At 42.8% G+C, this 22,060-nt stretch overlaps 1 protein-coding gene and 1 long non-coding RNA gene across 3 annotated transcripts in view; both read right to left on the bottom strand.

Moving 5' to 3' along the window:
* LOC309540558 overlaps positions 1–22,060 on the bottom strand; it is a 161,687-nt gene that overhangs the window by 103,661 nt on the left and 35,966 nt on the right. The window lies entirely within an intron of this gene.
* The window catches only part of SEPSECS (Sep (O-phosphoserine) tRNA:Sec (selenocysteine) tRNA synthase), a 41,841-nt gene that overhangs the window by 16,456 nt on the left and 3,325 nt on the right, over positions 1–22,060 (bottom strand). For both annotated transcript variants that reach the window (XM_082237441.1, XM_082237442.1), the window contains exons 2-8: positions 21,144–21,298; positions 17,880–17,998; positions 17,624–17,782; positions 16,339–16,492; positions 8,683–8,785; positions 369–498; positions 157–248 (exon numbers count right to left, since the gene is read on the bottom strand). In XM_082237441.1, coding sequence (XP_082093567.1) covers positions 157–248; positions 369–498; positions 8,683–8,785; positions 16,339–16,492; positions 17,624–17,782; positions 17,880–17,998; positions 21,144–21,298 — 912 coding nt within the window. The remainder of the gene's footprint in view (positions 1–156; positions 249–368; positions 499–8,682; positions 8,786–16,338; positions 16,493–17,623; positions 17,783–17,879; positions 17,999–21,143; positions 21,299–22,060) is intronic.

Below are 22,060 nucleotides of genomic sequence, written 5' to 3'. Positions count from 1 at the left end.
GGTAGTCAGCCCATTTAAAAACAACAACAAAGACATAGCTACAGGCCAAACAAGAAAGCTTCATGTGCCTACTGCAGCTGAGGCTCCAAAAATGTTTGTTACGTGTTTATTACAACTTAAGATGTAATTTGCCATCAGTTAATTTTGAAATATTACCTTTCTTTCTTTTAGCAGCTGTTGATACCCCTTTGTGCCCAAGGTCAGCAATGTAATGAGAAGATCTAATGAAGGAGAGGCTGAAGCTCTTCCTGGGGTGGGGAAGAGAGAAATAAGATATAAATCATTTCTTTTCTCATTAGGGAGAATAAGCTATTTGAGTTTCTTTCAGGGTTGTTTCCTGAAGAAAAATCCATTTAAAAACTATATACCTGGGTACATTTTGCTGATCTCCTGTATGAAGGAGTCACTGAAGCCAGCAATGATAGCACCACCTACTGGAACCATGAAGTTTTTGTCCAAACTTTGCACAAACGCATCAATTCGACCTCTTCGTGCTCCCTAAAAAGACAGACACAGAACCAAGATGAGAACCAAGCTGACCTATCCTTAATCTATGTGATTAAACAAGGAGCTGGTCTTTAAAAAATCCAGTTTTAGCTTATTTTATATCTACTGCTTTTTGTATTTTTACTGTTGGTACAATAATTGCTTTTGTTTCTGATGTCTTTAATCTGTTTTGTATTGGTTTTATGGTTCTCTTTTGCCGGCTAATTAAAAGATAAATAAACCCAGTAGGCGTATGAACAAAGTATTAGTCAAAGCCACCAACCATCAGTACAGCCTACCAGGAAAATTAGAATTGTCAGTCCTTCTTGGCACATATTTATTTAAAGCAACTCTTTAGCTGTAAAGGCTCCCAGACAGCTCACTAAAATCGACAGTCTGCCTCCAAAAGAAAAAGAGATAGGGAAGGAGGAGGAAAGAGGAAACTCAGGCATTTGTTCTTAAACATCTTGAAGTTTTTTAGAATGACCAGTTGGAAGGGAAATAGTTCTGGGAGAGGAGGAGCCAAAAATAAGTGTGTTGCATAGCTGTCAACTTACAGATTTGAAAATAAGGGGCCAGCAGCCTCGGAAATAAGGGATCAACAGCCAAAATAAGGGATTTTCAGAGCACAGGTATGTTCAGCTTCTGAGCCCCTCCGAGCCAAAGGCAGAAAGCCCAGCCAGCAGCCAAACGAAGCCTCAAGTGGTGGTTCCCACAGCGCAGCAACCCGGCAAAGGGGATGCAGCAAGGAAAACCACCGTCACCTCTCCACTGGGAAGCGCTGAGCAAAGGCGAGTCCCCAAGCAAAACGGCCCATTTGATCGGCACAAGGCATGCAAGCCCCACCCCCCAGTCATTCTTAGACTCCTTATTGGGTGAGCAACGCAGCCAAGCAACACAGCTGGAGCCTCCCTGGCCAGCAGGGAGGGAGGGAGAGGAGCTGCTTCCTTTGAAACCCGGGAAATTTAAGGGACAACATTAATAAGGGACAGCAGAGGGACACGGTGCTGGGATAAGGGAGTTTCCTGCCAAATAAGGGACGGTTGACAGCTATGGTGTGTTGTCAGCTGAACTGAACTGACACTGAGAATGGCCCTACTTCCCTCCTCAGCCTTCACAGTATCCTGATAAAATGACTCCTGCTCAGTGATAGTTGAGGGAGGGAAAGAACCAAAGGCAGCTAAGTCTCTTATCAGGGTCTTGCACAATTCCCATTCACGTCAATGGAGCTTGATACAGGAGAAGTGTCTGGTAGATTGTGCCCAGGTTTCTTTACAGGGGCTCCTTTGTTCCTTGTTAAAACTGTTTTGGAAAACCATGTTAAACAATAGAGATTAAAACCACAGGACGGGTCTCTTGCAACACCACTCTTCTCCAAAACGTGCCATGAGGTTTTAGCCACAAAATTCCTGTTCAGTAAGAGACCTTCCTGTAAGATCACAAATGCATATCTCAATTTACAGTTGGAGGATCACTAAATTAATCTGCATTCTCACGCTGAACTGCTTAGGAAGTGCGAGTCTTTTAACAGAAAGATTTATTTACATTAACGTATTTCTAGCCCACCTAACCAAGGAGACTTAGGAAGTGGCTGGCATTTTAAGAATAGAAAACATGCTAAGATAGAACAGCAGCAGAATAAAATAATCCAGCTACGATCCTAAAATCAGCAAGGAATAAAACAACAGAACAACATATGCTAAGTTAAAACATCTGTGCAGATAAACATGTTGTCCCCCACCACCACCTTAGTGCCAAAAACTCATTATAGGCACCAAGTGTGCAGTCCGATGGTGTGTGCTCCACAAGCAGGGTGCCAACACAGAAAAGGACCTGTCCTCCTGTTCTCCACCTCCTTTTCTTCATCTGGTGGGAGAACTCAGGACAATGACCATCTCAGATAGCATCAGGGGATGCATTGTTTCAGAGTTGATCCCAAGCTACACAGGGCTTTATAGATTATGTTAAAGCCAGTCCTTTGAATTGTACGTAGAATTGCACACAGAGCCATCCAGTGCTGCATCTAACAGCACCTCCAGTCTGTGAATTTGACCCTCAAGGAGTGGAAATCTATTCAAAAAGGTCTGAACACTTATTTCCCAGGTGTGGTCAACCATCTACCAACACTACCATCCTGCCTAGATTGAGCTTTAGAGTGACATTCAGCTCTATTTTGAGTACAGTGGTACCTTGGTTTACAACCATAATCCGTTCTGGAGGTCTGTTTGTAAACCAAAACAGGTTGTAACCCAAGGCACGCTTTCGCCAATGGAGCCTCAAAAAAAAAAAAAAAGAAAGAAAAAAAAGAAAAAAAAGAAAAAAAAGTTCATAATCCAAAAAAATGGGGTGTAATCCAAAAAAAGGTTGCAAACTGGGACATGCACTTCCGGGGTTGACATGTTTGGAATCCAAAACTTATGCAAACCAAGACGTGTGCAAACCAAGGTACCATTGTAGATCCACTGAGATTAATGAGCACAACTAAGTTATATATTAATTTTAATAGGTCAACTCTGAGTACAACTTAGTTGACTACCACCCCAAGACCCCACGTTTACTATAAATTGTGCATCCCCCATCAGCAGAGCAGATCCGTTTTCCCAATGCAAAGCAGAAAACTTATAAAAATATAAGTAAAAGTGATCCCTTTGAATGTCTTAACATAAATCATAAACAAACAGGAGCAAAACAGAAAGCAGTGTGCAACCCAGTGGACTAATGGACCAATTGTGCTACTCAGTATTTTCTTGACAAGGCTATCATTAGAAGTGATTTATTATTTCCATTACAGGTGATGTAGAAAGTTAAATTGTTCTTCACATTTTGATCTCAGCGTTCCTATGTAACAGTGGAGCTTTCCACAATACAAATGTTAATTTGGCTACAGCCAGCTCTGAAAATATGTTTGTGAGGATGGGAAGAGTGGTGACTGTCCGGCCTACTGCTTGTTCATTGTCTGCCACACTACTGTCTTTACACGCATCTCATTTCTGGCGTTCAAGGCCTGAGGGGAAAAAAGATAGGGTGGGCGCAAGCCCCACCTGGTTCCCCAGCGCCAGATCTTACCTTCCTTAGGCAATTTAATAACAAGTCTGTGTTACAGAGGTCTCTCATCTTCAAGTTCTTTCATTAGATAATTCTTTATCTCTGGAATTTTCTGGCTTGGCACATCAAGATTCCCCCCACCCCACTCAGTTCTATGTGGTGCAGCTGCCGTAAGACCGTCCCACCCCAAACCATGTTTTGCAAATCAGGATCCACCCCTGAGGGTACATGCCTACCCCAAAGCAAATTCCCACAACCCTGATCTTGTTGGTATTAATTTAGTTTTGTTCTGTGTGTGTTGGTGCTAGCTTGCTTTCTCATTCAACAGAATCTAATGCCAGCAGCTGGAGTAGGTTAATATCAGTGTATGTTGAACAGTTAGGGAAGGAAGGTGTCATGGGTGCTGTGACATAAGGGATACAGGGAAACAGACCCCACACCAACGTGAATTCCCCACTTCAAATATTTTGATGCATCCCTTGTTTTGCCGTATGCCTTTATCGGCCAAAGGACAAGAATTGTTGTTGTTGTTGTTTGGTCATGTCCGACCCTTCGTGACGCCATGGACCAGAGCACGCCAGGCACTCCTGTCTTCCACTGCCTCCCACAGTTTGGTCAAACTCATGCTGGTAGCTTCGAGAACACTGTCCAACCATCTCGTCCTCTGTCGTCCCCTTCTCCTTGTGCCCTCCACCTTTCCCAACATCAGGGTCTTTTCCAGGGAGTCTTCTCTTCTCATGAGGTGGCCAAAGTATTAGAGCCTCAGCTTCAGGATCTGTCCTTCCAGTGAGCACTCAGGTCTGATTTTCTTCAGAATGGATAGGTTTGATCTTCTTGCAGTCCATGGGACTCTCAAGAGTCTCCTCCAGCACCAGAATTCAAAAGCATCAATTCTTCGGCAATCAGCCTTCTTTATGGTCCAGCTCTCACTTCCATACATCACTACTGGGAAAACCATAGCTTTAACTATACGGACCCTTGTTGGCAAGGTGATGTCTCTGCATTTTAAGATGCTGTCTAGGTTTGTCATTGCTTTTCTCCAAGGAAGCAGGCGCCTTTTAATTTCGTGACTGCTGTCACCAAGAATTGCATCTTTCCAAATGCAGCTTTTTAAAAGTTCAGATTCCATAACTATGTATGCCATTAAAATACCTTTAACAAACAGATTTCAGCAACAATCTAAGCCACATTCCTAAAATCCCAAGAAGTCTGGCCTATCTTAACATAGGGGTCACCCCCAAATGGAGGGAGGGGGGAGATCAAGAAAGCAGAAAGCTTATGAAAACTGGCTAGCCAGATGGCTAGACAAGGACTACTGATGCAGAAAAGTTCCACAGTATTTATACTCATGCTCAAGATAGGCAGTTGGAAAGGGGCTCAAGACTCCTGCCTCAGCAGGCATCCCCATCACATGCTGCTAAAGGGCAGGTGTTAACTCAATCTGCTGCTTCTGGCTGCATATCCATAACCTATACATCAGCGCAATCACACAGACACAACAGTGGCAAATCTGAGCAGCTCAACAATTTAAAGGAGCTCAAATTTTGCAACAAAGGAAGTTGCACAAACAGTGACGTCGTTTTGCACGAAGAAGTACTGGTGGCAAAAGCCCCCAAATTGGGGAAACCGTATCCGAGAGCTCGAAATGGCCTTAATATTGGGTTAACTGATTTGTGGGCTGAACTGCCCGTTGGTTTAGAAAAATTAGATGGATGTCAATTCATATGCAGGGATCACATTAATAAACAACCATAACAAACACCTAGTATTTATATAGCACCTTTTCAGTTTTTTAAGACATGTATATATCTTTACAAAAGATCTCTCATGTCGGTATTATTATCATCACACACCCCAGCATCATACTGCAGGTGCATGCATGCATGTACAAAGCTTGGACTGATAGCAGCAATTCCTCCCTGCAAGGGTGGGGGCCCATTCAGATACCCCATCCCCCAGGAGACTGATTCAGGAAACTGGGGATTCCCGAATATTCTTGGGGGGGGGGGAGGGTGTCTTCCAGTGGAGAAGGCTGATGATCCTGGAGAAGCTCTGGTTTTGCGATGGAATGGTGAGATGAAATACGGTTGACACAATCGCTCCTGAACATTGGCTCCTTGGTATTCTAGGCAGCTTCAGAATCATAGAATCATAGAGTTGGAAGAGACCACAAGGGCCATCGAGTCCAACCCCCTGCCAAGCAGGAAACACCATCAGAGCACTCCTGACATATGGTTGTCAAGCCTCTGCTTAAAGACCTCCAAAAAAGGAGACTCCACCACACGCCTTGGTAGCAAATTCCACTGTCAAACAGCTCTTACTGTCAGGAAGTTCTTCCTAATGTTTAGGTGGAATCTTCTTTCTTGTAGTTTGGATCCATTGCTCTGTGTCCACTTCTCTGGAGCAGCAGAAAACAACCTTTCTCCCTCCTCTATGTGACATCCTTTTATATATTTGAACATGGCTATCATATCACCCCTTAACCTCCTCTTCTCCAGGCTAAACATGCCCAGCTCCCTTAGCCGTTCCTCATAAGGCATCGTTTCCAGGCCTTTGACCATTTCGGTTGCCCTCCTCTGGACACGTTCCAGTTTGTCAGTGTCCTTCTTGAACTGTGGTGCCCAGAACTGGACACAGTACTCCAGGTGAGGTCTGACCAGAGCAGAATACAGTGGCACTATTACTTCCCTTGATCTAGATGCTATACTCCTATTGATGCAGCCCAGAATTGCATTGGCTTTTTTAGCAGCCGTGTCACACTGTTGGCTCATGTCAAGTTTGTGGTCAACCAAGACTCCTAGCTTCAGGATATGGAGCAAGCCGGATGAAGCAAATAATAATAATAATAATAATAATAATAATAATAATAATAATAATAATAATAATAATTTATTATTTATACCCCGCCCATCTGGCTGAGTTTCCCCAGCCACTCTGGGCGGCTTCCAATCGAGTGTTAAAAACAATACAGCATTAAATATGAAAAACTTCCCTAATCAGGGCTGCCTTCAAGTGGCGCAAGACTTGCTCTGCACCCAAACAATCCCTGGTTAGTGCACCTAATCATGCAGTGTAGAAGACTCATTTTGCAGCCTGCACTGTGGCCAACTGGTGGAGTTCTTTTAGACAGTTACTTACTAGAGCACAGGTGTCAAACACAAGGCCCGCGGGCCGAATCCGGTCCACCAGACCTCGTCATGTGGCCCGTGTAGCCGCCGCTGGCCGCCAGCCTTCACCTTTTTTTCTCCCTTTTTTTTTTTGACACAAGAAAGCCGCCTCCTCAGCGCATGCGTGGCAGCCTACAAGCCAGAGATCGTCTGCCCTCTAGCGGCGCCGGCCGTTCTACACAGGAAACCTCCACTTTACATGCATTCAGGAAACCTCCCCTTGTTTTTATATTGAGCACATTTGAATATCTACTTGCCATTATTCTGACTATGTTTGTGCTTTCAGAGCTAGTCATTACAAAAAACAGTAATAATTGAATGCAGTGACAATAATTTATGATAATAAAGAGTGGACACATAGTCCTACAGATACAACCGGCCCTTTGAGGGTGACCAAACTGCTGATGCGGCCCCCGATGAATTTGAGTTTGACACCCCTGTACTAGAGCATTTGAGGACTTGCTGTGACCAACTGGCTGCACACTTTGAGGATAAATTTGCTTGACTTCAGAGTGACCTTGACTCTGCGGTTGTCACAGTCGCAGATGAAGTATCCGACGCCACCGTCCGTGATGTGTTGTGGGATCGGTTTTGCCTTATGCAGTCAGCTGACGTGGACAAGGGGCTTTCAGCTATATCCCCAGCTACATGTCCTCTGAGCCCGTCTATCCTGGCTGTCTAATTCTAGAAGCGTGGGTTGGGTCAGAATGTGCTTACAGCTTCATTGTGGAAGGGGGTGTGGTACCTGCTACCTTGAAAGAGATGGGGTGGTACAGCCTCTCCTGAATAAACCAGCCCTGTACCCCTTGGAGTGGATTAACTATTGACCAGCTGAAAATACTCCTTTACTTGGGGAAGGCCATGGAAAAGATTGGGGGGGTAGGAGCAGTTGCAGGCATTCTTGGATGACACAGATTGTTTAGATCCATTCCAAACTAGGTTCAGGCCTGGCCATGGGGCTGAGTCAACCTTAGTCGTCCTAACAGATGACCTTTACAGAGAGTGGGACAGAACCGAGTGTGACTTTGCTCCTGCTTCTTGGTCTCTCTGTGGCCTTCAATACCACTGACTATGACATCCTCCTGGACTAACTCTGTGGAATGGGCATCGTTCAAATACTTTTTATATAACTTTTTTATTGAAATGTTAATGTTTTATTTCATATTTTTGTAAACCACTTATCGAGGTTTCCTTACAATCAAGCAGTATATAAATTTTGCAAAAAATAAAAAAGTAAGAGAAAGAGAGGCTGTAGCTTTCCTAGGCTTGCATCAGGTATTTCCTGGCTCACAACTCATTTTCTTAGCCACTGCACTATCTAGTCCTTGCATAGCATATTCTCCCAAAGCTGTGTGCTTGAAATTTAATTTCTCTATTCGCTTTTAAATACCATGACAGCTCATTTTCTGTTGAGCACTCTTAACCCACCCAGGTCAAGAGCCTTTTACTCTCCCCACATGTCAGGCTCTGACACTTCAGAATTCTGAAGGCTGAGAAAACTGGTGTGGATCGCGGAATTATCACCCCACATTCTGAGTTTATCTTCTCTCTCTTTAGCAGCTATTGTCCCTGCTCCTTCCACTCCCATTCTCTCAGGAAAATTTGCGACTAGTAAGAGACTTAAGTATAGATTAAGTTAAGTATAGTGGCAGCCGCCCTGTGGAACGCCCTCCTACCAGATGTCAAAGAGAACAACAACTACCAGACTTTTAGAAGACATCTGAAGGCAGCCCTGTTTAGGGAAGCTGTCAATGTTTGATGGACTACCGTATTTTAATATTTTGTTGGAAGCTGCCCAGAGTGGCTGGGGAAACCCAGCCAGATGGGCGGGGTATAAATAATAAATTATTATTATTATTATTATTGATAAATAACAGAGGGAAACACAGTATTGCCAGCTAGAAAGCTCCAAGTTTCAAAGTTGGTGTAAAAGTCTAGTTAATCTAGAGACGTAACAGCCAAGATAGAGGTAAATGTCCCTTACCTGCTGAATGAGATGCATACATTTGGAGGACTGGACTCCATATGCATTATTGACTATGTGGGGGATGTCATATCTTGCACAAATCTCAGCCAATTCTTCCAATCTGCAAATATAAAATTGAAATTTGGGCAAACACAGTCAAGGAGAGAAAAGTAATAGAAGGAACCTGGGAGGAAAGACTGAAATAAATTAAAAGGAAACGTAAGGGAAACAAAGCAGAGTATCTCAGTTAGCCTCCTACTGCTTAAGATAAGATGGAAACAGTTCAAACAGTTCAAATAGCTGCATAACCTACAAGGGGATTATGGAAAGCCGGTGACATATTTGGCTTTGACTTTGAACAGATGAGCATATCACCAAAAGCTTTTGCAACTTCCTAAGTTTCATGCCGTTTGAGACCAAAGCCCTTAGAATATGGTATTAGTTCAAGAGTTATTTAGACGTTAGCTAAAGTTGCATTCTTATCTATTTTTCTAATGAGTATTTGGACTAAGAATTCAGTTTAAAAAGCACTTATTTTACGGTCCAATACAGTGGTACCTTCGTTGTCGAATTTAATCCGTTCCGGGAGTCTGTTCGACGCCCGGAGCCGTTCAAAAACCAAGGTGTGGCTTCCGATTGAGTGCAGAAGCTTCCTGCATTCAATCGGAAGCTGCAGAAGACATTTGGCTTCTGAAAAACGTTCACAAACCAGAATACTCACTCTGGGTTTGTGGCGTTCGGGAGCCAATTTGTTCGGGAGCCAAGCCATTCAACAACCAAGGTACCACTGTAGTGGTAAACATAGTTGTAATTATTTAGAGGCATTCAATTTCTTTATAAATCACAATCTTCCCATCTATCTAGATTTCAACTTCAATGGGGACCAAACATATAAAGCAGGCATAGGCAAACTCGGCCCTCCAGATGTTTTGGGACTACAGCACCCATCATCCCTGACCACTGGTCCTGTTAGCTAGGGATGATGGGAGTTGTAGTCCCAAAACATTTGGTGGGCCGAGTTTGCCTATGCCTGATATAAAGTCTGTTGTGAAAATTAAATAGTTCAGGACATATTGAAATGATTTAAACCAAAAAAACCCAACTTTCTGATTAGGGCATTTTTGGGGGCAGGGGGAAAGTATGTCTACTAACTGAATGCTAAAATACCTGAACAGTACCCAAAGATCTTCGGGTGCAGCTCCCATGTCTTTTATACTACAGAATCTAGGTGTAGTTACGGGAACAGCTGTGAAATTAAGGGCCATATCCAATCATGCAGTTCCATAGGTGATTCTTCTCCTGACCCCTCCAGCCCCCTGGGAGCCCTCAAAATCAGTGTGGGGAGCACACAGGAGAAGGAAAGAAAACAGATGTCCCATTTTTTTTGTCTGATTCACTGTACAGCGCTACCAAGAACAGTGTTACTTGGAACATCCTGTTCCAAGAACATCCATCCATACCAAGAACATTCTGTCTACTGGACTGCCTACATATGTACAATTTTCACAATAATTAATACGATTCATAACCTATTGTGTCATCTGTGTAATGCTCAACTTCATGACACTTTTTTTTTTGCTTCTCATTCATTCTTTAACATAGGAAATCAGGCTTAGGTTCAATGTACTATATTTAGCAGGGGGATAAGGGATTTGGTTTTAAGAGAATGTAAATGTAGATTCTAATGGCTTTTTCAAACTCAGATACAACTTAAAACCAAGTTATTTTAGGGAGCACTTGGTATAATTTCATTTATTCAAAAATCCATTTATATAAAATCATCCATTTTTAATCCACCCTGGCCCAAGAGATGAAAAATTGCGCCTCTGAGCTATAAATCCAATCCAAGCTAATTTGGCAGCAATTAAAATTATCATTCTCTTCCTACAGCCTTAGTTTAAATGAGCTGGTAATCTATGTGCACAAGCAACTAATCCAAAGTTCACTCTATTCTGAAGTAGGTCTTTACTACTGTAGTGAAGCAAGTGGAGGAGTACGAAGTCTGAACGGCAAAAGTCAAGTTATTATTTAAAGTACCAGTGGGGGGGGGTAGGAGAAAGGGTTTCAAAGGGTACACAGCCACCCACCCACCCACAATCAGAGATAAAACAGTATTATGAAAACTACCCCCCCCCCAATTATCTTTGCCCAAAAAGAGGTACACCAATAAGACTAAAGCCTCAAAAGGGATATACGATTATTATAAGCCTGGGAAATACTGGTGCAGTAGATAGCATGTTGAACATGTACAAGAGAGGCTTGGGGTCAAATCCTCATTCAGCTATGAAGCTCACTGTAGCCTAATAATATTCAGCCATAATGCCAAACTGCAGTATGATGGCAGTTTAACAATGAACAGACACAAGCTGCAGGGTTCACATGCCTGCTCCCTGCTCCTCCTTTTCCCAAAGTGTGGGGTGATCAGTGCTTGCCTACAAACCAGTGCCAACCCCAAGTGAAACCATTCCCAGTATTATTATTGTTTCAAAAAATGTTACAGCCCATTTACTAATTGATTGTCTGATTTTATGTTAATGTGTTATACATTTGATGTTAGCCGCTCTGAGCCCGGCTTCGGCTGGGAAGGGCGGGATATAAATAAAAAAATTTATTTTTATTAATATTATTATTAAGCACGCCCTGCTTCAGAAGCCAATGCAAGGTAGGCTGTTGCACAGCAACTGAACCACCACTTTCCTCAACATTTAATGGTCTGGGAGTTCAGGCAGCAATTGTTAAGTTTGATGTTATAGACTAAGATGCCCTCCTTGCAGGAACATCAATTACTTTTGCTCTTGGTTGCAGGAGCTCTGAACAGCAAGGTTGCAGAGATGCCAGAGTTCAAAGAGATTCAAAGGGCCACTCTCAAATGTATTTAAAGTGAAATACAGGAGGAAAAGGATGTTTTAAAACCATCTGTTGTGTGCTTTATTTTATATAGATATGTAAAAGGTAAAGGTAAAGGTACCCCTGACCGTTAGGCCCAGTGGTGGATGATTCTGGGGTTGCAGCGCTCATCTCGCTCTATAGGCCGAGGGAGCCGGCGTTTGTCAGCATGACTAAGCCGCTTCTGGCGAACCAGAGCAGCGCACGGAAATGGTGTTTACCTTCCCACCACAGTGGTACCTATTTATCTACTTGCACTTTGATGTGCTTTCGAACTGCTAGGTGGGCAGGAGCTGGGACCAAACAACGGGAGCTCACTCCATCGCGGGGATTCGAACCACCGACCTTCCAATCGGCAAACCCTAGGCTCAGGTAGATCTGGCTACTGAATTTTTGCAGAATGTAGTAGTTTAAGAATATGGGCATTTGCCATCTCTGGTTTAGAACAACAGCTAGAAAAACAGGTAGCAATCCAATCAACAAGTAAGGAGCATTTAAAGGTAAAGGTAAAGGTACCCCTGCCCGAACGGGCCAGTCTTGACAGACTGTGGGGTTTGTGCGCCCATCTCACATCTATTGGCCGGGGGCCAACGCTGTCCGGGGACACTTCCGGGTCACGTGGCCAGCGTGACATCGCTGCTCTGGCAAGCCAGAGCCGCACACGGAACGCCGTTTACCTTCCCGCTGGTAAGCGGTACCTATTTATCTACTTGCCCCCGGGGGTGCTTTCGAACTGCTAGGTGGGCAGGCGCTGGGACCGAGCAGCGGGAGCGCACCCCACCGCGGGGATTCGAACCGCCGACCTTTCGATCGGCAAGCCCTAGGCGTTGAGGCTTTAGCCCACAGCGCCACCCGCGTCCCAAGGAGCATTTAGAACCACTCAAATCAATGTGCACACCTATTTTTGGTTTGGTTTGCATTGTAACTGTGTGATCTTATACATGCTTACTGAGAAGTAAGAGTTCAATGGATTGCAGTCTAAGGGTAGAACAAGTGAGCTGGCTGAGGAGACAGGTGCTCCCGAGAAATAATTATATGAAGTATGAAAGTTTGGAGTAAGGAATACCATTATGCCTGCACTTTCCTCGGGCAGGGGTCCCTAACATGGGAGTTCAAATAGTTTTTACATGCAAAGGAATAGTGCTGGAAGAAATGACCACATAAAAGTTATAAAAGGAAAATGCCATTTCATCTGATACCTAGACAAAATGTTATAGCAAAGTTGAAATATATTTTCTGAGGTTGCAGCAATGGGGGCAATCCTGTTGAAAAGATAAATGTGTGACCTTCAGGGGTTGACAGCAGTCCTTTAATAAAAAAAAGGCCCTGCAAATGCCATTGAATATTTTAAATTCATAGTTTCAGGAATGAGACAGCGCACAACAATGTACAAAGCTGCCAGCAGAGAAATGAACGGCAAATTGCAATGGCCTGAGATTAGGCTATTTTTATTTTCACATTTCAATTCAGATTTTTTTTCCAATTCAGTTTAGTCAACATTCGCGGCACAAAGACAGAATTATTAGACCAACTTTATATCCTTTTACCACATACTTGTACAAACGCGTATTAAATCAATAAATCAACAATATATTTAAAAAACCAATTCAGTGTAGCCGAAACTAATTTACAGTAAAAAGAAAAAAAGATTCTTACTCAGAAGTTCAACTTTTATGTGTGACTATATTTCTAAAGAAGGGACACGGGTGGCGCTGTGGGTTAAACCACAGATCCTAGGACTTGTTGATCAGAAGGTCAGCGGATCGAATCCCTGCGACGGGGTGAGCTCCCGTTGCTCGGTCCCTGCTCCTGCCAACCCAGCAGTTCAAAAGCACGTGAAAGTGCAAGGAGATAAATAGGTACCGCTCTGGTGGGAAGGTAAACGGTGTTTCTGTGCGCTGCTCTGGTTCGCCAGAAGCAGCTTAGTCACGCTGGCCACATGACCCGGAAGCTGTACGCTGGCTTCCTCGGCCAATAAAGCAAGATGAGCGCCGCAACCCCAGAGTCGGTCATGACTGGACCTAATGGTCAGGGGTCCCTTTACCTTTTTATATTTCTAAAAGCAAAGACTTCTAGAGGAGGACTGCAAATTCCAGCTAGTACTTGACATTGAGGTCACAATCCAACAGTTCAATGCTGGTGTGTGTTGCTGTTTCAGTTGATCTTGATCATCTTTCCCCTACATCAGTAATTTTCAAACTTTTCACCTTTAGGAAATACTTTCCTAGCTTGCCTGCCATCAAATTTGGGACATACCAGATACCCACACACCCATGTCCTGTGGGAGAAGAAGGGTACTGGTACACAAGCTGTTCTGCAGGGAAACTTGTCAGTCATTACGGATGCATTCGCTGGAGAATATCCCTTCCACTAGCTTTCTGTGAAACCCCAGAAGTTCCTTGGACGCAGTCTAAAACTACTATCCTATCTATCCCATAATATATAGCTAGGTCAAGGATCATATGCAGAACACTCTGGATTAAGATCACAGGATGCAAAATCCTATGGATCTGCCATTTTTGAAACAACTGAATTAAAACAATACAAAAAGGTAATATGGAAATGAGGAAGAAAAAAGAAGAAGTAAGGCAAGATAAAGGTCTAAAAAATAGAGAGGAAGGCTATCTTACGCTAGGAGATGCTTTTGACCATTGCAATAATATGTGACAGTGGTAAATGTGTTAATAGGAATCACTAAACCTGTAAAACCCTTGACTGTGCTCCTCATTACGTAACTGCAGATACATATTTGCATGCATGAAGGAAGTTATTTACACAGTTTATACTACAGATCATTTTTACCACCACTACTTGAAAGACAATCCAATTTAGAGGATAAATTTTCTTATCCTCTGCAACCGCAATCACAATTTATTAGTTTCTCAGCCGACTCTTTGTCTCCCATCCACAAGCCCAAATCATTTACCCACAAAATTGGAATATGCTTCAACTTTGAAGAGAAAAGCAGACTTGAAGTGTTATATTTTGTGGAGTCCAGAAGTGTTCCGAACAAATTTTTGCTGACAACCACAGATGAAGAGTTCACAAAATGAATAGTGATGCATTTTTAGGGAATTTAAATTTTTGTTAATTACCTTTGTTTTAACTGCTCGGAATGGAATGGCTTAGGCGGCAATCCTAGCTCCACATACATGGGCGTGAGCCCCACTAAATTCAACAGAGCTTACTTACTTTAGAGTAGGCACGATTAGGATTGCACAGTTAGTCAACACTTCCTATAAGCTTATCAAATGAACACCAACAGAGAGGTAGCAGAAACATTAGACATTAAAGAAGTTGCTTTTCTATCAGTAATTCCAGCAGCTAAAGATGATATCCATCCTAATTAGAGGCCCTCAGGAAAAGCAATTTGCAAGAATAACTTTACTCCAAAGTACAGTTGTGGAGGATCATTAATCTAAAGCAGGCATGATAAAAATCGTTTGTCTGACTTTTGTTCCACCTGGTAATATTCATATCCTAGTTAGGAACTCCCTCCAGTCTTTCAATGAACTGTTGAAGACTAACATGCAAATATTGCATTATTCTGACATTTAAGATTTCTCTGCACAAACAAGCCAGCACAACAGAACCTTACCTATAAAATGCTAGCTTTTTAAGTGCAGGAGGTTTTGCTTCAATATGAGAGAGCATTCAAATATACCATTCCTTACCTGTAGTCTAGAATAGTATCTTAAAGGTAAAGGTAAAGGTACCCCTGCCCGTACGGGCCTGTCTTGACAGACTCTAGGGTTGTGTGCTCATCTCACTCTATAGGACAGCCAGCGCTGTCCGCAGACACTTCCGGGTCATGTGGCCGGCGTGACAAGCTGCATCTGGCAAGCCAGCGCAGCACACGGAATGCCGTTTACCTTCCCGCTGGTAAGCGGTCCCTATCTATCTGCTTGCACCCAGAGGTGCTTTTGAACTGCTAGGTTGGCAGGCGCTGGGACCGAATGACGGGAGCGCACCCCACCGCGGGGATTCGAACCGCCGACCATGCGATCGGCAAGTCCTAGGCGCTGAGGTTTTAGCCACAGCGCCACCCGCGTCCCCTTAAGATAGTATCTTAAGAGCTGTACAAAGAGATTCGCCTAGTCTTTTGATTGAATTCTTACTCTAGCAAGGATATAGTCAGCTTAAAACCAGACCATAAAATGTATCTCAGTCATAGACCTCCACCAAATATCTGGCAGACTGTGTCAATTACATCTGTTAACATTTAAACCTTCTTCCTTTCTGAGTTCCTGGCCATGTGAACCTCTTGTTTTTGCCAACTTTCTCCCCACTTTCCTTCCTGGATAAAGTATGTTCCTTGGTCCTTCTCGCAGCTCTGGACAATTCCCAGTCTTTCTTTCCTAGTTCCCATCCCCATCTCCCCTACACTGCTTCCATTAGCTTGAGGCTTGCTCACGATCCCGTCTCTCTATTTTCTATTTCCTCCTGTCCCTCTGCCTGTGGGTGACTCATTCTAGGACCTGAGAAGCACAACCAACGACAGCCAGAGACCCTTCTCCATTATCTGATCCCTCGTGGACAGGCATAGGCAAACTCCCGCCCTCCAGATGTTTTGGAACTACAATTCCCATCATCCCTAGCTAACAGGACCAGTGGTCAGGCATGATGGGAATTGTAGTCTCAAAAACATCTGGAGGGCTGGAGTTTGCCTATGCCTGCAAGTCTTGGACATTAGGGAAACTTAGTCAATCACAGGCAGTAGCATCATTGCTACCCTCAAAGTCAAATATAAATTATAGCTACCAAAAGTTTACATGTTGCTTTATTTACCTGTCAGGCACCCTTGGAGCAAAACATGATGTGGTAGAATGAACACAGAGTATATTATCAGCCTCAAGATCCTGGATTTTAGCTTCCACTGCCTTGAGGTCTGTACGCAGCTCGTCACCTTCTAATACATTTTCTACCACCACAGGTTCAAAACCTAGTCCAGCCAACAAAAACAATGTATGAGTGGGCATCCTGGATTCTCCTACAATTTAATCTTCACTTTATCCCCAGTGTGCCTCCTTTGTTTGATTTTATTCTCATTGCTTACTACAGAGACAACTATTTTATTAAAATTACTATTAAACTTTAATATTAACCACTATGGGTATCAGTAAATAAACTGGTATTGCATCATCAGTCCAGGAAATTATCTCACTAGCACTCGTCATACAACATCCCATGGAAAATTAAAATTAAGAGCAAGACCTGACATTCAAACATGAGATACAGCAGTCAGAGTTACTCTCTCTAGACTCGATTTAAAATATTGTTAGCAAAAACGTCCTACAAGATGGAGTGAACATCCAGCTTCCAGTAAAAAAACCTGGAAGATGGACATAATATTCTACGTGTGTCAACAGTGGTTTGAACACTCTGAAAAGAAATGCTGCAGAATATAGCAAAGGTGTTGAGGCAGCTTACATCACACTTGACGTAAATCTCAAAAAATTTGCAGACTTATTGTAAGTTAGCCTTTCAGGAGCTTATTGGCTATTTTCCTTCTTAGCAGCTATTGCAGATTTTGTGGATCTCTACCACAGGTGCTTGTCTGCAAGTTCTTAATCAGCCTCTGAACAAGCTGCTAGGATGCTACAGAATGTTCACACATATTCTCACTCTTCAAATAGAATGTGAGCAATAGAATATTGAAAATCAGTATGATTTCTGCCGAGAAGTATAAGGCTTGTGTGGCTTTAGAAAAATCCTCACATGACCTAGGGACAAAAGAGACAGTGTGTTTCAAAGATAACTAGGAAGCCAGAAAACTATAGAAGAGAAGGAAGGAAACTGAATTTTGCATATAATTACTTAAAATCATAGCTTGTTTCAGCTTCCAGTAAGTTATATATATTGCAGGCCTACACAATTTCCAACCTACCATGCAAAAACCAAAAAACAGAAACCTCTAGTCATGTATTGCAAGGTATTTGACAAGCCCCCTCCTTTTATTGCAGTCCCAGGAAGGCATTAGCAGCTAGAGGTTTACCAAGAATCAAACAACATGTTCAGAGCTTGTGCTAAGCAAGCAACAAGAATCCCCAGCACTCCACACAAACCCTTTTACCTGCAGTGATCATTGACTTGAAACAGGATTTCTGGTCTATGCGGGGCCAGATAATGTATTTTGCCTTTGGTCTCTTATGTCGTAGTGTTAGGAAGCATAACGTTAGGCTCATGCCAGTTGCCATGGGGACCACAAAGCAGCTACTTGCTGTCCTGACACCTGCAGGTAAAAGACAAAAATCCGATGTGAAAAACAAATGCTCTTAAAATATTGAAAGTACCTGTAAGGGAACACATGCACTTGGCTCCACACTTACCGGCAAGTTTTATGATATCCAAGGCAACTGAATTAGTAAGTTTGTTCAAGAGACTGGAGCCTGCAGCTTTTGGCTGAACAGCAGAAATATCGCCTGATCTTCCAATCCCATGGATCAACCTGGAAACGAAACAGAAGGTTGGGAGGGAAATGCAACCTTTAACAGAAAAATAGTTACTCAGATACAGAGTTTTGCACCAGGACTTAGTGAGAACCAACTTCATGAATTGTACTGGCATTAACTTCAAAATATGTGACTTGGCGCTGTGGGTTAAACAACAGAGCCTAGAGCTTGCCGATCACAAGGTCGGCGGTTTGAATCCTCGCGACGGAGTGAGCTTCCGTTGTTTGGTGCCAGCTCCTGCCCACCTAGCAGTTCGAAAGCACGCCAGTGCAAGTAGATAATTAGGTACCGCTCCAGCAGGAAGGTAAACGGTGTTTCTGTGCGCTGCTCTGGTTCACCAGAAGCGGCTTAGTCATGCTGGCCACATGACCTGGAAACTGTACACCGGCTCCCTCGGCCAATACAGAGTTGGTCACGACTGGACTTAATGGTCAGGGGTCCCTTTACCTTTACCTATGTGGCTTACTGTAAATCCAGTTATTGTATCTACCGCTATGTAGACCTACAAAACTTGTGACCCACTAATTTGAAGGCAGCCAACAGCTGTCTATGGCAGCTTGGCAATTTAGCCAGTTCTGCTGCCTGCCCTGCAAACACAAGAGGGGATGCTGAGCTCCTGGAAGGCTCCAGTGACCTGGTTTGCAATTTCATGGTATGCTGAACTCTGGTTTACCTGCATCACGTGAACATGCTGACTCCAGTAGATGAGTTTGCATTCACTTTGCTACTTGACGGTCCTTTCAGCACAGAGTGGCATGACAGCTGAGTCAAGGTCTCTTTGTCTTAACCATGATCTGTGGCCAATATCTCTTCCATGGTTACATGACACAGAATGAAACGAACTGTCTAGGTTCCCTGTCTCCCTCTCCTACAGGATGCTCTCGCAGTTGCCGTTGATGGTTCCTCAATACATTCCAAACATTACAAGACCCTCAACCCAATGTTTGCCTTCCTTAAGGAGCTGTGCAAGGTAAAACAAGACTCTGAGCTCTGTCAAAGTCTTCTGTGCATGCCAGAGGACCTGAATGCAGAGGATGGGTCGTTCCATTTCACATGGAGGTTCCTTGCAAGGACAGAAGCAAAATAGGTCTCTGCATTGATTCTGCCTTCTGCTAAGCCAAGCAGGAAGAGAGACATATTGGTCCCATTCTCCCCAGTTCTTTAACACACACAGAAGAATTAGGTGAGGGGCAGGTGGCAACCACATATAAGGAGTGGGCTTGCCAAAAAACATGGAGCTCTTTGTCATTCTATCACTTACAATTATTCCAACACTGTAATAATTATAATTCTTACAGTGTTGGAATAATTGTAAGTGATAGAGTGTCAGTTATAATGACAGCTGGAGCAACAAATGCATACTGTTTGGAGCAGCAAAGTAAGCTTATATTTAAAAATCTGTCGGCTGTAAATTATACAACAGCCCAATTGAGTGCCAGATGACCTGGGACTTTAGGCCCTTAGAAGCTGAGTTTGCCCATAAGCTCTGCTTCATTTGAATAAAATCAATTTTAATGGGCTTTTGTTCATGTTAGCCGCAATTAATCTGTCATAAGGGTCATTTAAAAATGCAACTCCCATAATTCAATATATGCATGTAACTGATGTTTAATATGTTTTTGTTTTAATATATGGGATAGAAGAAATTCTGATTAGTGCGCTGGTGAAGGGTAAATGTTCCACTGTAAAACTAATTATGCTGAAGTAGAAGAGAAGAATACATCATTTATTTCTTCATCCAAAAATTCAATTTCACTATGCTAATATTTGTTAACATAGCAGCAAAGAAATTATTTTCACATTTTTAGCATACCAAGCAGGGGCTCGTATGTTCAAAAAGATATAAAAACCTGCTCATACAAGCAATCTACTCGCATTAGGAACACAACATCTGAGAAAAGGACCTGTTTGTAATTATGGTCTCTCTTTTCAGGAACCATGAACCTACTGTTATCGTTTAGGATGACAGAGAACAGGCTCACAGTTCAACTGAAATACCTGTCCTTATGTCCTTAAGATGAAACCAACTCTGTCTGCTCTGGCAACACTTATCATGTGTGAAGTTGGAAGAAAGAGGTACTTGGGCAGAAGGCTGTACCTTCTTGTTACAATTGGCTGACCTTCTGTTAAATAATGCACACATGGTGCGAGAAACACCATGAATATATCCCCCAAGTGCTGTATGCTTCTCCCACCCTGCCCTTAACTCTTTTGCCTTGGATGATGGGAATATTGGAATGATGAAAATTATTTCTGTTCATAACACAATATCAAGCTATAAATGTACAGTATAAGCAAATTCAAAAATTTGCAAATGAACTAAACCCAAACCGAAAACCATGTATTAGCGTAATGAGATTCTACATGCAATCCATGAACTGGACCAGTGCTACACAACTGCAATACAGTGGTACCTCGGGTTAAGAACTTAATTTGTTCTGGGTGGTCCGTTCTTAACCTGAAACTGTTCTTAACCTGAGGTACCACTTTAGCTAATGGGGCCTCCCGCTGCTGCCACGCCACCGCCACACAATTTCTGTTCTCATCCTGAAGCAAAGTTCTTAACCCGAGGTACTATTTCTGGGTTAGCAGAGTCTGTAACCTGAAGCATCTGTAACCCGAGGCACCACTGTACTGTTATCTGTCTGCATTATGGATATGGTTGGTGTGAATGGCTGAGATCTGTATGTTAGAGATTACTAAGGATGTGTTTGGGAGACATTACTATGAAGGAAAGCATGGGTATAGCTTCTACTTCGGTGATTTTGTTTAGCTGCTAATAATGTTTTAAAAGATGCAGGGTTTTTAATGTATTTTTCTATTTGATTTTTACTTCTCTCTTTGTATTCTTTAAGAGTGGGAGTGATCCAGCCCATGACCAGTAAACCTTGCAGACCCCTGGCTTAGATACACACTGGGTCTGTGTCTAGCTATCACCTCCAAGAAAATAGCCTTCACAGCCCAAACCTTAATTACCAGTAAATTCTAGCACGCATAAACATACAGCAATACAATGGCTGAGCCCTCATTTTGGGGAATATAAAATCTAGTTGTTACCTAGTTATGCACATTCCTTCACGGGAGGAAAACAAGTATAAAAGAGAAATAAGTCACTTGTCATATTAAAAAAGCCATATTTACCTGTAATGCCGGCGGGCTACTAGCCCTGATGCCACTCTTCCTTCCCTCTCACCCACACCACAGTTGCCTAGGAAATTATTGCTGTCCATAATTGCCAGTTCATGGAGGAAAAGTTCAATAGTGCTTTCATCCCATCCATCTTCAGGACATTTGCCCTTCAGAAAACAGTACAATTAAATACAGTACAGTTAAAGTACATACATTTACACATTGTTGTTGTTTCATTTTCTTAGATAAGCTAAACTAGAATAAGGAAAAATGAAACTAACTTGAAAAATGAAACTAACTTGAAAAAAACATGTTTTAAATTGAAAAGTACTCTGTTATTGTGAAGTATTGCAAAGAAACTTCTTTTTAAACCCACCAATGTCATTTAGTTTCACGCAGAAAAATATCAAGGTGTTCAAACTCACACCATTTGCCTTGCAGGATTGCAGCATTGGCTCACTTCAGGTGCTGTACCCATAGTTTGGTGAACATGCAGCAGGTTTGCACACTTCCTTTCCCCCTCTCAAATGCAAATGTTGAACTCCCTTCTATGGCTCATAACAACAGTTTACGGTTACATCTTCACTGGGGCTAAAAACAACAGTTGACCAGGACTGCCTGAAACCCTAACTTGAAATGCTGGCTGGAAACAGGTTTGCATACCACAATTTCTTCCCAAATCCTGGTAAGCTCTAAACCACAAGGCTTTAACTGTGATTAAAGCAAAACGTAGAAAAGAGAAAAAAAATTCACATGCAAGAGGGGTAAGAGTGCACATATCCTATCTCAATTACAGTTTAGATTAGTTTAGTTTAGTTGTTTAGAAAACTGTGAAAGACTGTCTGAACTGAGTCACCATTTCCAATATAGCAGGGGTGGCCAACTCCCAAGAGACTGCGATCTGCTGGCAGTGATCTACCCCCTTTTGG

Source organism: Podarcis vaucheri (assembly GCF_965113315.1).
Source record: "Podarcis vaucheri genome assembly, chromosome: 9".
Lineage (NCBI taxonomy): Eukaryota > Metazoa > Chordata > Lepidosauria > Squamata > Lacertidae > Podarcis > Podarcis vaucheri.
This window is presented reverse-complemented; position numbering and strand designations above follow the sequence as displayed.